Here is a 14,400-nt window from a genome sequence, read left to right on the forward strand (position 1 = left end):
AAACACGATCTTCTTCTTTAGACGTCAGTTTAGTTACATTAAGGTGTGTCACTGCCCCCTGCAGGCCCTCTCTGTGCGTCAGGGATTTTATTTTATAGAAATTTTATAGAAACAAGTGTTACAACAAATCCTGATAACCCGGGTAAATATACCGTATCTTCAACTTATACATCCCTTTACTTTGCAGAATAAGGCTACGTCTACACGTACCCGGGTATTTTTGAAAACGGAGATTTTTCTATGCGTTTGCACCTTTCGTCCACACGTAAACGGCGTTTTCGGTCACTGAAAACGAAGATTTTTAAAAACGCCTGCCAGGGTGGATATTTTCGAAAACTCCGTTTTTGCATTTACGTGTGGACGAGAAAAACGGAGAAAACGCAGCGTCAAAGGTGTGCGCCATTTTTGACGTCACACTGTGCGCCACGTTATTGTTTCGGTGAAATGAATTTCTACAATACTGTTACTGTTAATTGTACTCTCTGCAGTGTTTAAATGCTTACATATACACACACAGTTACTGTCCCTCCACACATACGACTCGGTTCTGCTTCTTTGCCCCATCTTTGTTTACTATTTCCCACCGAGGCTTCTAGACTTCTGATTGGCCAACATTTCTACACGGTTAGGAATATATCGCCACCTGTTGCTTTGGCATGTTCCTGGCAGCGTTTTCCTTCATTTTTGCGTTTACGTGTGGACGGGATTATTTTTTAAAACGAAAACGGAAAATCTCCGTTTTCAAAAATACCCGTGTACGTGTGGACGTAGCCTAAGACCACAATAAGTTCTTCTTTCTAGTTTCCATTACTCTCAACACTCTTACCTCTTATGGTTTTTCATCCATCATCCATTTCTGTTTCCTTTTGTCTTTAAAGTTGATCTTGCAATATCATTAAAACGCCAATCAAAGAAATCATGTCTCATTAATAAATACAAAGCTACAGAAACATCAGAATAAAAAATGTCTTGTTTGCCTTCTGCAGTCGTTGACTATTAAACAATTCCAGAATCCACAAAACTAAACATGAAAATGATAAGCCAAACAAAAACATTATGGAGAGACTGCAGGGAAGTCTTTTAAAAATGAAGTCTCTGCCACAAGATTTCAATTTTAAAAGTAGTTGGGAAAAATCTAAACTATTTTCAGGAGAAGCCAAACAAACTTAATTTAAAGGGCTCATTCAAAGCTAAAACTAAAGAAATGGCAGTGGCTCGAGACTTTTGCTCAGTACTTTAACATATCTGTGATTTAATGTCGAATGGAAGTGACCGTGTGTTTTTACTAAAGTTATTAAACCTCAAAGCTTTGTGAAGTATTCTAGAGGGAATGGAAAAACTCTGCGGCGGTCCTCAGTCTGCACTTTATTGCTCATTTGAGAAAACATTTGAAATCCTCTCATCAGTATCTCTGTTTGCGGCCTGCTGCTGACCTCGAGTGACACTGGTGTAATAAGCAGATGGTCGCTGTCCCCCCCCCCCAAAATCTGGCAAACATCCTGTTTTTTTTTTTCTTTTTTTTTTAGTATCATTGAGCAAGTCCGCAGATCCCTGCTGACAGTGGGGCCCAGCTCTGTAGTTGACCAGCGTGACCTCTGTTGAGGGAGACAGCTGGTTATACAATACAAGTGAACCCAAAGATCTTCTCACATGTAATATTTGATATATATTCACCGCAGACATAGAGACAGGTATCAGTATATGTTGCAGGAGTGTGACACTAAAACTGATTTAAACTAAAGGCTGCTCGTCCCACGCTAGACTTTGAGTTTACATTTGCTTTGGCAGTTATCCTTTAACAAAAAAAAAAAAAAGCAGCACCATGTGACGCAAGAGTCAGGAGGGATGAACATGGTGTTTAACTTGGCTCTGTTTTCATGTTTAAAGTACAGGATATATAAGCAGCAACCTGCACCAGCTCTGCGTCTCATCTTTACCAGTGTCTGCTCGTCTGCGATACCTTCTTTTTGTTGCATTTCACACAGAAACACAGAAATGAATCTCCTGAGCTTCACTGTGGTGCTGGGACTGCTGGTGGGGACATGGGCTCAACCCATCGTGCGAAGGCCTCTGTGTGACTCCCCCGAGGCGGAGGAGGCTGCTCTGGTGGCGCAGGATTACCTCAATGCCCAGCACCATCATGGCTACAAGTATGTACTGAACCAGGTCGATGACATCAAGGTCTACACGAAGGTAAGTCAGCAGGCAGAGATGCTGTTTAGTTACAAACAGAAATGTGTGAACACAGTAGACAAGAATAATGTTTACTGGGAAGAGAAGAAGGATAAACACAAAGTTTAGCAGTCCATACTGCATCATGTTATAGACAGTTTTGTTTATGGTGCCCCTCTCTTTCTAACTTTTTAGGACATTTTCAGACTAAATCAAAAGCAGCTATGTGCTCTAATTTTGCTAATAGAAGCTGTTATATGTTCACCTGCATCTGGAATAATATATACAGCAGAATTTAGTCAATAATCCATCTTATGTACTACATTTTTAAAAAGTAACTTAACAATTGTGCATTGATTTGTATATATTTTTGCTTATTCAGCCAGACGGAGATGAATACGACATGGAAGTTGACCTGCTGGAGACAGACTGTCACGTGTTGGACCCCACGCCTCTTGCCAACTGCACAGTCAGGCCCAAAGTACAGACGGTGAGACACAGAAGCTCTCCGGCTTCGACTCCTGTAATTCAGTCGATATTAGTTATGATCAACCTACTTTGATTCTTCATCCTCATCCAGGCAATAGAAGGAGACTGTGATGTGGTGCTGAAGAAGGTTGGCGGTGTTCTGAAGGTCATTGCATTCAAGTGCAAATCAGAGGGTAAAGATCACAGATGGTGCTCTCATCCAAATGATTACAAAGAACGCACAACAGCAGTGCCTATACATACTGCATGTGTCAATAACCTGCATGTGACTTTCCTGCTTGACTTGTAGTATCCACAGAGGATTTGTGTTTGGGCTGTCCCAGCCTCCTTCTCCTCAATAACACCGATGCGCTGGATTTTGTCCATGCCTCTCTAAAAACCTTCAACAACATGACTGTGAACACGACACACGTTCTTCTCGAGGTTGGAAGGTTGTCATCACAGGTCAGACAGTCAAGATACTTTTTACTAGATGTAACACAGCTGCATGCTTTAACCTGCAGCTGTCAGTTCATCAGTGCTGTTTAATACTTTCAGATTGTGTCTGGTGGGCCCATCTTCATAACAGAATATGTGGTTGTTGAGGGAAACTGCACCGAGGATCCCTGCGTGCCTCTCAACGATGCCATGGCTGTGAGTACACAGTAATAAAAGCACTCAGTTTGTTTTCAGGCCTGTTGAGCTGATCTGTGATGGAGAAATGTTCAATCAGGTCACCAGATGTTGAAAATGAACAAAACTGAGAGCTGTGCCTCTCTCTCCAGGCTCGTGGGATTTGTACAGCCAAAGGTACAATCGCCCAACACAGTGTGGACTGCAAGATGTTCTCCACTCTGGTAAAATACTGCATCTAACTTCTAATATATTCTGATTCATAAAAATAAAACAACATTCACCATCTAACGTTCACATAGAAAACATTAAGAACTGTTTTTCTCTCACTGATGTCATTTTTTTAGATTCCCATTGTAGATGCCAACAGCACTGCAGCTGCAGACCCCCTCCTACCACCAGTGGTTCATGTGCACACACACGGCCTGTCACACAAGCACGGCCACAGCCACCACAAACTGACAGCTCTCCACAACCCCCATCAAAACGTCCTGTTATCTGCAGAGTCAGCAGAATCAGATGAAGTTGTACCTGTCGTCCCTGCTGCTGCTGCTCCAGCTGCAGATCCAGCTCCAGCTGCAGATCCTGCTCCAGCTGCAGACCCTGCTCTCGCTGCAGATCCTGCTCTCGCTGCAGATCCTGCTCTCGCTGCAGATCCTGCTCTCGCTGCAGATCCTGCTCTCGCTGCAGATTTTGACTCAGCTGGAGAATTCTTATGGAGTAAGGAAAGATCACCTGGCTTGAAGAAGCGAGATGTATCTGCTGCAGCTGCTGCCGTGGTTGATGCTCCTGCTGCTCAAACAGGACCAGTTTCTCTCGTGCCAGTGTGCCCAGGAAGAGTCAGATTCTTCTAAGTGTCCAAGTCTCACAGACTCTATACTTGCTTTCACTTGTAGCAGAGCACCTTTGATACATTAGCCATATCCAGTAGATGTAACAATACACCAACCAATGAGAAATAATTCATTGTTTTAAACTGTTAAATCAGACAAGCTTCTCTGTCAAATTGTCTGTAAAGATGTTGAATAAATCTCAAGTGAATTTACAGGGTTAATGAGGACACACTGATCATTTGTACTGTAATCGTTGCCGTCATTCTTGCAAAGTCTTCTAGAACGATTTCAAAAGTCCACAGTGCTGTTTGCCTGTTGTGTTGACTCATGCCAACGACCCTCCTGTGAACCGGCTGACATTTCTGATACAGCCATGAACAACAGCAGCTTTTCCTCTGCACATCCATGCTCAACACAACTCGACATTTCAGAAATGAATGAAAACACCAGGATTCTCATACATCCAAGTATGAAAGAGTTCACACTTCATAATCATAAGAGGCTATTTAAAGATTTCAATATGAAAATGTTGATAAGATATTTTATCCCATTGACCTGAGTTTCTCAAGTTGCCCACACACACCCACACAGACACAAACATACAGGTCAATGCTGGCGAATATGGGCAAAGTCTATTAGTGTATTTACAAGAATGGATCAATGTTCAGGAAGCTGCGGTTCATGGTAAAGGACAAATTAGGTAGACAGCCTCAAAAATGCTGTGAACCCTCTGAGTCTAAAAAGCGGATATGATGCCCCCACGGGCTAAACTGATAAGAGAAGCAGCCAAATAAAAAAAAGTTGTCCTTGGTTACCCACACGCAAAGAGATAAGATGATTTTTATACCCAGCTGCTCTTACACCCACTTTCCAGATGTTTTAGACAGTTGTTTTGAACCCATAAACATCCCACACAGAACTCAAATTCTAAGCTTAAAAAAATTCAAAGCACAACTTTGGTTACTGAGCCCTTAATGAGGCATTCACAAGAGTCCAAACAGTAAGGTTGTGATGTTGGTCAGTATCCTCTGGACCCTCATTTAGTTTCCTTTAATTTATATGGAAAACCTGGAAGTTGTGGGGCAGCCACCTTGAAAGGTTTGGAAGCTTGATGAGGATCAAGTGAAAAAGTGGGTTTATATTCACCTTTGCTCAGTGTTACTGTTTGCCCTCTATTTCCAGAGTGTACAACCCATCCTGAACAGAAATATACATGTTTTTTCCTCTTAAAGGCAGAGAAACAAACCGATATGCACACCGTATCATTTTCTATAGACAGGTTGAATAATGAGCAGAGATGACCACACCTTCAGGATGTCCGACTGTGCTGAAAACACATCTGTTTGAGGCCAGAGTTCATGGCTCCCAGCTACCGCTCACTGTAAACTTTATCCTATTACACGGTAACTTTCCACTTAATAGGATTCAATATATTCTTAGAGTCACCCTTTTCCCAATCAAAAATCATTTCAATGCCAAAGTAAGTTTTCATACTGAAAACACATGCACTGCTCCTCAGTTTCCACAGCTAATGATATAACAGCTCGTTAGACTGAATATATTCACTTTTCTTTATTGTTTATACTGAGCACTGCTGTTAACAGAGAACGGCTCATTTTAATCACTGCAACATTTAAATGTTAGTAACAAATTGTGGCTCAGGCCATTGTTTAAGTCTACATGAATTAAACGAGTCAATTAATTAGCTTTAAATGATGAATAGGGACAGAGTAGACAGACAAGTGACACAAAACTGAAACAAACGTGTGTCCGGTCATGAGAAAACCTTCCCTCATGAAACCTGTCACAGAAAATGAACAGAAGGTTTTGCTTTCTGTCCTGCAGATGTCTTCCTGCGACACCGCTGAGGCTGGCCTTAAGACTTTTATTGTACAAGTTGTGACATAAAAAAAAGAGGGACACGAGTCCTTTAATGGGAGTACGATGTAAGCTAACATGCACAACATAAGAGCCTAACATAACTCAGTCTTTGTGACAGTCATACAGAGCTTGAAAAAGGAGTTGCAGCAGAGTCCAGGTAATGTTTATGTTTTAAGTGCTGGTCTTAAACATGAAACAGGACTTTTTTTACTTTCTTTTTTTAAATGGAGGGACAAGGGAAATTAAATTTGACTTTAATTTTGGAGACGGGAGGTCCACTTTGCTTTCATGAGTTCGTCCTCAATCTTACACGTGACCACTGAAGACTTCTGTAGCATTCAGATCATTAAAGGCCATGATTTAAAAAAACAGAAGCACCGTGTGACGCAAGAGTCAGGAGGGATGAGCATGGTGTTTACCTTGGCTCTGTTTTTATGTTTAAAGTACAGGATATATAAGCAACAGTCTGCCTCTCGTCTTTGCCAGTATCTACTCAACTGTGATACTTTTGCATTTCACACAGAAATGAATCTCCTGAGCTTCACTGTGGTGCTGGGACTGCTGGTGGGGACATGGACTCAACCCATCGTGCGAAGGCCTCTGTGCGACTCCCCCGAGGCGGAGGAGGCTGCTCTGGTGGCGCAGGATTACCTCAACGCCCAGCACCATCATGGCTACAAGTATGTACTGAACCAGATCGACGACATCAAGGTCTACACGAAGGTAAGTCAGCAGGTGGAGATCAAATGCAGCTATGTGCTCTATTTTTGCTAGTAGGAGCTGTTATAAGTTCATCTGCATCTGGAATAATATATACAGCAGAATTTAGTCAAAAACCATCTTATGCACTACATTTTTAAAAAGTAACTTAACAATTGTGCATTGATTTGTATATATTTTTTGCTTTTTCAGCCAGACGGAGATGAATACGACATGGAAGTTGACCTGCTGGAGACAGACTGTCACGTGTTGGACCCGACACCTCTTGCCAACTGCACAGTCAGGCCCAAAGTACAGACGGTGAGACACAGAAGCTCTCAGGCTTCGACTCCTGTAATTCAGTCGATATTAGTTCTGATCAACCTACTTTGATTCTTCGTCCTCATCCAGGCAGTAGAAGGAGACTGTGATGTGGTGCTGAAAAATGTCGGTGGTGTTCTGAAGGTCATTGCATTCAAGTGCAAATCAGAGGGTAAAGATCACAGATGGTGCTCTCATCCAAATGATTACAAAGAACGCACCACAGCAGTGTCCATACATACTGCATGTGTCAATAACCTGCATGTGACTTTCCTGCTCGACTTGTAGTATCCACAGAGGATTTGTGTTTGGGCTGTCCCAGCCTCCTTCTCCTCAATAACACCGATGCGCTGGATTTTGTCCATGCCTCTCTGACATCCTTCAACAACATGACTGTGAATACGACACACGTTCTTCTCGAGGTTGGAAGGTTGTCATCACAGGTCAGACAGTCAGAATACTTTTCAACAGATGTAACACAGCTGCATGCTTTAACCTGCAGCTGTCAGTTCATCAGTGCTGTTTAATACTTTCAGATTGTGTCTGGTGGGCCCATCTTCATAACAGAATATGTGGTTGTTGAGGGAAACTGCACCGAGGATCCCTGCGTGCCTCTCAACGATGCCATGGCTGTGAGTACACAGTAATAAAAGCACTCAGTTTGTTTTCAGGCCTGTTGAGCTGATCTGTGATGGAGAAATGTTCAATCAGGTCACCAGATGTTGAAAATGAACAAAACTGAGAGCTGTGCCTCTCTCTCCAGGCTCGTGGGATTTGTACAGCCAAAGGTACAATCGCCCAACACAGTGTGGACTGCAAGATGTTCTCCACTCTGGTAAAATACTGCATCTAACTTCTAATATATTCTGATTCAAAAATATTATTCATATTATAATTTTATTCATAAAAATAAAACATTCACCATCTAACTTTCACATAGAAAACATTAAGAACTGTTTTTCTCTCACTGATGTCATTTTTTTAAGATTCCCATTGTAGATGCCAACAGCACTGCAGCTGCAGACCCCGTCCTACCACCAGTGGTTCATGTGCACACACACAGCCTGTCACACAAGCACGGCCACAGCCACCACAAACTGACAGCTCTCCACAACCCCCATCAAAACGTCCTGTTATCTGCAGAGTCAGCTGAAGTTGTACCTGTCGTCCCTGCTGCTGCTGCTCCAGCTGCAGATCCAGCTCTTGCTGCAGATCATGACTCAGCTGGAGATTCTTTAACTAGTAGAGAAATTTTTATCAACTTTAAGAAGCGAGACGTATCTGCTGCAGCTGCCGCCATGGTTGATGCTCCTGCTGTTCAAACAGGACCAGTTTCTCTCGTGCCAGTGTGCCCAGGAAGAATCAGATTCTTCTAAGTGTCCAAGTCCCTCAGACTCTATACTTGCTTTCATTTGTAGCAGAGCACCTTTGATACGTGAGCCATGTCCAGTAGTAGCAGTAGGAATTGGTTTTAAACTTTCAAATCAGACAAGCATCTGTGTAAAACTGAATGTAATGCTGATCATTAAATCTTCAGTAAATGTGTTTATTAATCAAAACAATGGACTATATCAGTATATTTACAGGCCTAGTGAGCACACTTATATGTACCATGATGCATTCAGTCATTCCTGCAAAGTCTTTCAGAACAAGTGCAGAAGTTAACAGTGCTGACTCATTCAATCCTGCTGTGAACCCGCTGACACTTCTCATACAGTCATGAAAAAAAAAAAATGATCATGACACACTCACAGGCTTTTTAAAGATTTCATCACACAGGCAGTATGACATTGTCAGTAAAATATATTTTGTAAACATTTTTTGCTAAAATGAGTGAGAGCAGTGGAACACTTGATTTTCAAGTTCACCACACAAGCACTCGTCCACCTGCCCCTCGGCAACTGTTTATGAATGAGCAAATTCCATTTACAAGAACAGATCAATGCATATCATGCTAAAGCACAAACAAGCTGGACAAACAAGTTCAAAAAAGGCTGTGTACCTTCCAAGTGTAAGAAGCGGATATTATGGCCCCACTGGGTAAACTGATAACAAAAGCAGCCAAACAGAGGTCGTCCTTCACAACCCACGTCACAGCAGATATGAATTCTATGCCCTTCTGCCCAACACACACTCCAGAAAAAAGTTCAAAGCACACGTTTTGGGTAGTTGCACCATTTATTCACATTGCTAGAAATTGCTGCTTTCACGCTTCCAATTTCAATGCTTCATCTGATGGAGTTCAAGAGACATTCATACGAGTCCAAACAACAAGGCTAAGGAGTTCAACACCTGCCTCAGCTACACACTACCACCGGCTTAGTGATCAGCTTCTCAGCCCCATCCTTGAAACATCTTTTGAGCATTATGGGTTGGAAACCTGTTGCTGGAGCCTAAAGGAGTTGAGAAGTCTTTAAAGGATTTGTGGAATTTTAGCTTTAACTGTGCTGCACCTAAAGGTGGCTTGTAGAGGGGAAATATAAGTGGAGGGCCATCCATAGTAGGAGAAAGAAATGGCAGACCTGAATTGTTAATGTCATCATTATCCTCATTTTCATTATCATAATCATCATAATAATCACCATCATCATGGTTAGCATTACCAGGTGAGGGAGTGGGAATACCTTCCTCAAGCCACTTGGAGAGTTGTTCATTTCCCTGCAGGGGCTTAAAATTCAGTGGAGTCTGATGTTTACCATTCTGCTCTTTTGCAAGACTTTGGGTCATAAAATTTAAATCAACAGTCGGATCTCTGTAAAGCTCAGAGGAATCCATGAAGCTGTTGGGCTCCCTGCCTGGTGGTTCACGCTGTAGCAGCACATAATTCCCAGAATAGAAATTTAGAGTCTGCTCATGTTTGGAGTTTGAGTCACTTATGAATGGTTTTGAATTGTTCGGGAACACAGAGTTGTTATAAGTGGATACAGGAGCGTGCTGAAGCCTATCGAAAGGAACCATAAAATGATCAAGTTCCTCTCCAGGTGATTTATTGTGTAGCTGCTGTGAATTTTGGTTGTTAGACATAAAATTAGGCAACGTTGGACGGTTGAAGTTCCCAGTCAATAGTTGACTGTTTACCTGCACTGGGGATTTAATGTTATTCAGCTGAAATCGCCCTGCTGGGTCATAACCTGAAGGCAGAGGTTTAGAGGGGTCATTGTAGTCATCTGAGGATTGGCTGTGTAGATATGGCCAGTGGGCATGCAGTGAATTAGGTGCGGGGTTCACGCGGTTCAGTGGTTCAAGATTTGCAGTCCAACTTGGATCATTTCCTGGCAGTGTAGTAGGGTTGCCATCTGGTGGCTGTAAATATAATTGCTCCACATTTTGAGCTGGAAAGGGGTGCAGTGAGAGGGGCACAGAGGTGTAAGATGAGGCAGATTGTGCTGCTTCAGTCGGCTTTTGAGAAAGTCTTGCAGAACCCACGCCAAACTCAAAATATGAAGCTGTAGGTGGAAATGAAAGATCTGGAAACAAGTGAGGCACATCTGCACAACTGCCAACTCTAGCTGGAGTAATATGGAGAAGCTGATAAAAAGTAATTTGTGTACAGCAGTTAGACAAGCCGGAGGAGCACACAGGTTGCATATATGCAGAGCTGAGCTGAGGGTCTTGCGGGGCTGTATAACTATTGATAGTTAGTGGAATTGCAGATTCAGGATGTTTTTGGTCACTGGGTTTAGCAGCACCCAGTTGCTGCAAATGGGTAGCAGAGGGTAATGTCACAGGCTGTAGCAACTGGAGCTGCTGTGGGTAATAGAACTGGTTAAGTAGGTGATGCATCTGGCCCTGAGGATGTCTGAGAAGTTGTGGTGTGCTTTGGACTGGATTTTCCTCATTTGTTCCAGCTGGTGTCTCAGATGTTTGACAAAGTTTGCGCACTTGTCCCAAAAGACTTTCAGCTGCTGATGCCAAAGCAGCATTTGGATTTTTGGCAGGCTGATTTTCAGGGCACAAGTGCATTTGCTGGTGTACCTGACGCTGAGGGGCTTCAGGCTGTGGAGGCTGAGGAACAGTGGAGGGGTTTGTAGCAGGCTGTACTTCGGGCTTTGGTTGGGGGTAGAAGTGATAGAGGTGGGAAAGTTGGTTCTGTGCTTTGGGTTCCGCTTCCTCTGGTTTTTCAGGTAATTTGTGATATGGTGGATGATCTTCAGATGCTGAAGGCTGTGAGTAAAAAGAAAATGAATATGGGGGTTTCTTGTCTTGGCTCTCGGGCTGGCTTGCAGGAGGTTCCAGAAGGAGACTAGGCCGTGGGTTAATTGGGCTGGGAAGCAAATGTTCTTCAAACTGACCTGCTGGTGGTTTAGTTATTAGTGACAGTGTAGGGGCAGGTGGCTGAGAATAAAAAGGGGAAAGATGTTGCCATCTTTTCCCTGCATCAGTTTGGACAACTGGAGATGAAGCATGTCTAGGATTCACTGCGGGTGCAACAGGTGTATTGACCAGACTTGCAGAGTAAAAGAAAGTGGGGTGGAAAGGACGATCCGTATCCTCTGGCCACTGATTCAGCATATCTGAGTTCTGAGGAAGAATCGCTTCATGAGGATCATGAGGAAAAGTCGACGCATACACACCTTTGCTCGGTGTTTCATTTTGCCAATCGGGATCCTTTGCCGGGTTTTCTGTGAATTCAGGCTGAGCTGGTAATTGTGATGGACAGGAAATTGTTGCTTCTCCATCTCCAGCTACTTCCAGAGTATACAACCCATCCTGAACAGAAATACAAGTTATCTTTCTTCCTAAGAAAGGGAGAAAAATCAAAACAAACATGCACAACATACCTTTTTCTCTAGGCAGGGCGCATAATGAGCAGAGATGACCACACCTTCAGGATGTTCCACTGTGCTGAAGCCACATCTGTTTGAGGCCACTGTTAGTGGCTCCCATTTACCGTTCACTGCAAAATAAATGGCAGGCAGGAACTCACGTTAGGTTTCCTACTCCTAAAGTCATCTTTTGTCCCCTCTGATTAAAAATTAGATGCCAAACTAAGCTATCATTTAGAAAATATAGAATGCTAAAAAGTTTAGACAAAAAAAAAAAAACCCACACAACACCACACACACTGGAGTTTGGACCATCAGTTAACTTTAAGGGAATCTAAATTACATGAAAACGAAGTGGTTGTCATAGTCACACAGGGTTTGGAAAAAGTATTTGTAGGCCAGTTTAGCCAACATGTCATGTCTTTAGTGCTGGTTTAAAAACAAAAATAGAGACATGATGGGGACCAAAAACTCACACTTAACTTTAATATTGGAGACGGGCAGGGTCCACTCTGTTTTTACGAGCATGTCCGCAGTATTGCAGGTGACCATCGGAGGATTCAGTGACAGAGAGCCCATGAAAGGGCACGACATCCTCACTGGTATGCCCCGCCAAAGCAGTGGGAGAACATAAGTGTCCTCCTGAAAGCAGCAAGGAAGCTATTATACATAAGCACGTGGTTAAAATGTGCAGTGCCTTCAGATCAAAGTGACCCACCTGGAGAGCGACGAAGCAACCATCATAGGGTGCGACTAGGACCAGATCTCGTCGTGTTGAGCTGATGGTGTAACCGCAGCTCGAAGGTAACTTGGACAGGGGCAAAGGAGACAAATTGCTTCCTGGGGGAGACGTTCAGCAGGAGGAGGGTGTAAAAATTGTTACATGGAACTACTACGCAGACCTTAACATAACTACTTACCCCTGTCCACGAAAAGCAGAGATCCAGGGGTGGAAGCAGCATCATGAACTTGAAGCATCATGGAGTCTAGCGTACATTCAACCTTTGGTTCCAACTTAAGGAGTCGTTCCATTGCTTCCAGGTCGAGACCACCATATTGTCCATCTTGGTGTTTAGCTTCCCCCCAGGCTTTCAAAAGTAGGGTTTGAAATTAGTTTTAGAAGGTATGCAGTTGTTTACTAAAGGCCCTAAAACACTATGAACACAAAATCCTTTACAAGCATAAGAGACCAAATGTTGGAGTTTATTACTTTTAAGAGCCATGGCTCACTTTCGATTTTAACTTTACGTACCCACATCTGCCTGGTAATCTGTTTCAACATCCCTGGTGTTGTTTGTGGTCTTGTTTCTGTTGGGTTTAGGACCTTGCAGCAGCTTTTGCCCAATTGAAAGTTTTCCATGATGCTGATGACCTTTAGCTCCACTTTGACTAAGCGTTGAGTTTCCACCTAGTTCATCCAGGGCCTTAAGCCTCGTCAGTGTTGCGCATTGACAAAGTGAAGCAGAAAACAAAAAGAGCCCAAAATACAGTGAACCATTAACGCCCCTGCTCTCTCTACACGCCATTGGAACAGAGGAAAAAGCACTGCCCCAGTGACTGTGCCACAAAAGCTGATCAGTCCTCTTAGCATGTAGTGCTAAGCCTGGTCTTAATTTTGACTAATCAAACACCTAACCACAGCAGCTGGTGCCAATGGTGCAGTTAAGACCGGGAGGTCAGTCTGTGGCTCTGACAAGACAACAAGATTTACAACAAGTTACCCTTTCTAACAGAACTTTTTTGCTGCTCAGTTTTCCTTCGGCTGAATGATGCTATACAGACTTTTAGTGGCATTATATTTTATGGTAATATAATTCTTCTACAGCCTGTTTAGTGGCCAATTTTCAGACTTTTTGTTGCTTCATTTTGTGTGAAACATCTTTGAAACTTTTTTAAAAGAAAAATTGAATAAAGTCTCAAATCAAAACTACACTGCAATAATAAATCACATATGGATTGTGTTGCTGTCCGTGTCTCCTTTATTCTGGTCAAAGTGTGGGTAGTGTGGGTTTGGTGGGCAAGCAGCAGCTGTACTAAACTCAATACTAAGCAGTCAAACACTGTTTAGAACCACAAATTTTACTGAAATCTAGCGCTCGTCCTAAGTTTCCAAATTTGAGTCCCACTCTGAGGAAATGTGCCTGATATGGTGCATATATAAAATCTAGTGTTTCTCTAGTGTAGCAATAACAACATGCAGCTAGTTTTTATACAAGACAATGATGTCGTGAGACTTTTTTTTTGCAAGTGAGAAAATGAGTAAAGACATGACTGAATTTGTCTCAGAGCTGTGGAGCCAGTTTATCCTTCCTGTCTAACATGTTTTCTTTCCTTTGGTTTGATTAGGAACTGGTCTGAAAGTAAGACAATCAGATTGTCACCCAAATCCCATTTAGATCAACACTTTATTTTATTGTTTTAACCTTAAAAGTTTGTCCTTAACTACTGAAAATACCAAAGCAGCCCGAGCAGATCAAAGCAATTTCCCTTTGATGGCAGCCTACAATTTATTAAAACTCTATAATTCCTACAGATTTCAGTCATTAAACACTTCAGCAAGTTTATTTCTGGGATTTGGCAAGACTTGAGTGCATTCTCCTATTAAAGAGTTGAATGTGATAATTCAC

The 14,400-nt window shown here is 42.6% G+C and overlaps 2 protein-coding genes across 2 annotated transcripts; both read left to right on the forward strand.

Moving 5' to 3' along the window:
* Window positions 1-121: 121 nt before the first annotated feature.
* Window positions 122-4,209, forward strand: LOC134617499 (alpha-2-HS-glycoprotein-like). Its single transcript, XM_063462758.1, has 8 exons — window positions 122-142; window positions 1,986-2,193; window positions 2,555-2,662; window positions 2,753-2,834; window positions 2,951-3,105; window positions 3,199-3,294; window positions 3,426-3,497; window positions 3,621-4,209. The coding sequence occupies exons 2-8, from the start codon at window positions 1,996-1,998 to the stop codon at window positions 4,125-4,127; spliced, it is 1,218 nt and encodes a 405-aa protein (XP_063318828.1). The 5' UTR covers window positions 122-142; window positions 1,986-1,995; the 3' UTR covers window positions 4,128-4,209.
* A 2,303-nt stretch (window positions 4,210-6,512) lies between these two features.
* Window positions 6,513-8,383, forward strand: LOC134617261 (alpha-2-HS-glycoprotein-like). The gene is made up of 7 exons (XM_063462467.1): window positions 6,513-6,710; window positions 6,900-7,007; window positions 7,098-7,179; window positions 7,296-7,450; window positions 7,544-7,639; window positions 7,771-7,842; window positions 7,994-8,383. The coding sequence occupies exons 1-7, from the start codon at window positions 6,513-6,515 to the stop codon at window positions 8,381-8,383; spliced, it is 1,101 nt and encodes a 366-aa protein (XP_063318537.1).
* The last annotated feature ends 6,017 nt before the right edge of the window (window positions 8,384-14,400 follow it).

This window comes from Pelmatolapia mariae, linkage group LG18, assembly GCF_036321145.2.
Source record: "Pelmatolapia mariae isolate MD_Pm_ZW linkage group LG18, Pm_UMD_F_2, whole genome shotgun sequence".
Classification (NCBI taxonomy): domain Eukaryota; kingdom Metazoa; phylum Chordata; class Actinopteri; order Cichliformes; family Cichlidae; genus Pelmatolapia; species Pelmatolapia mariae.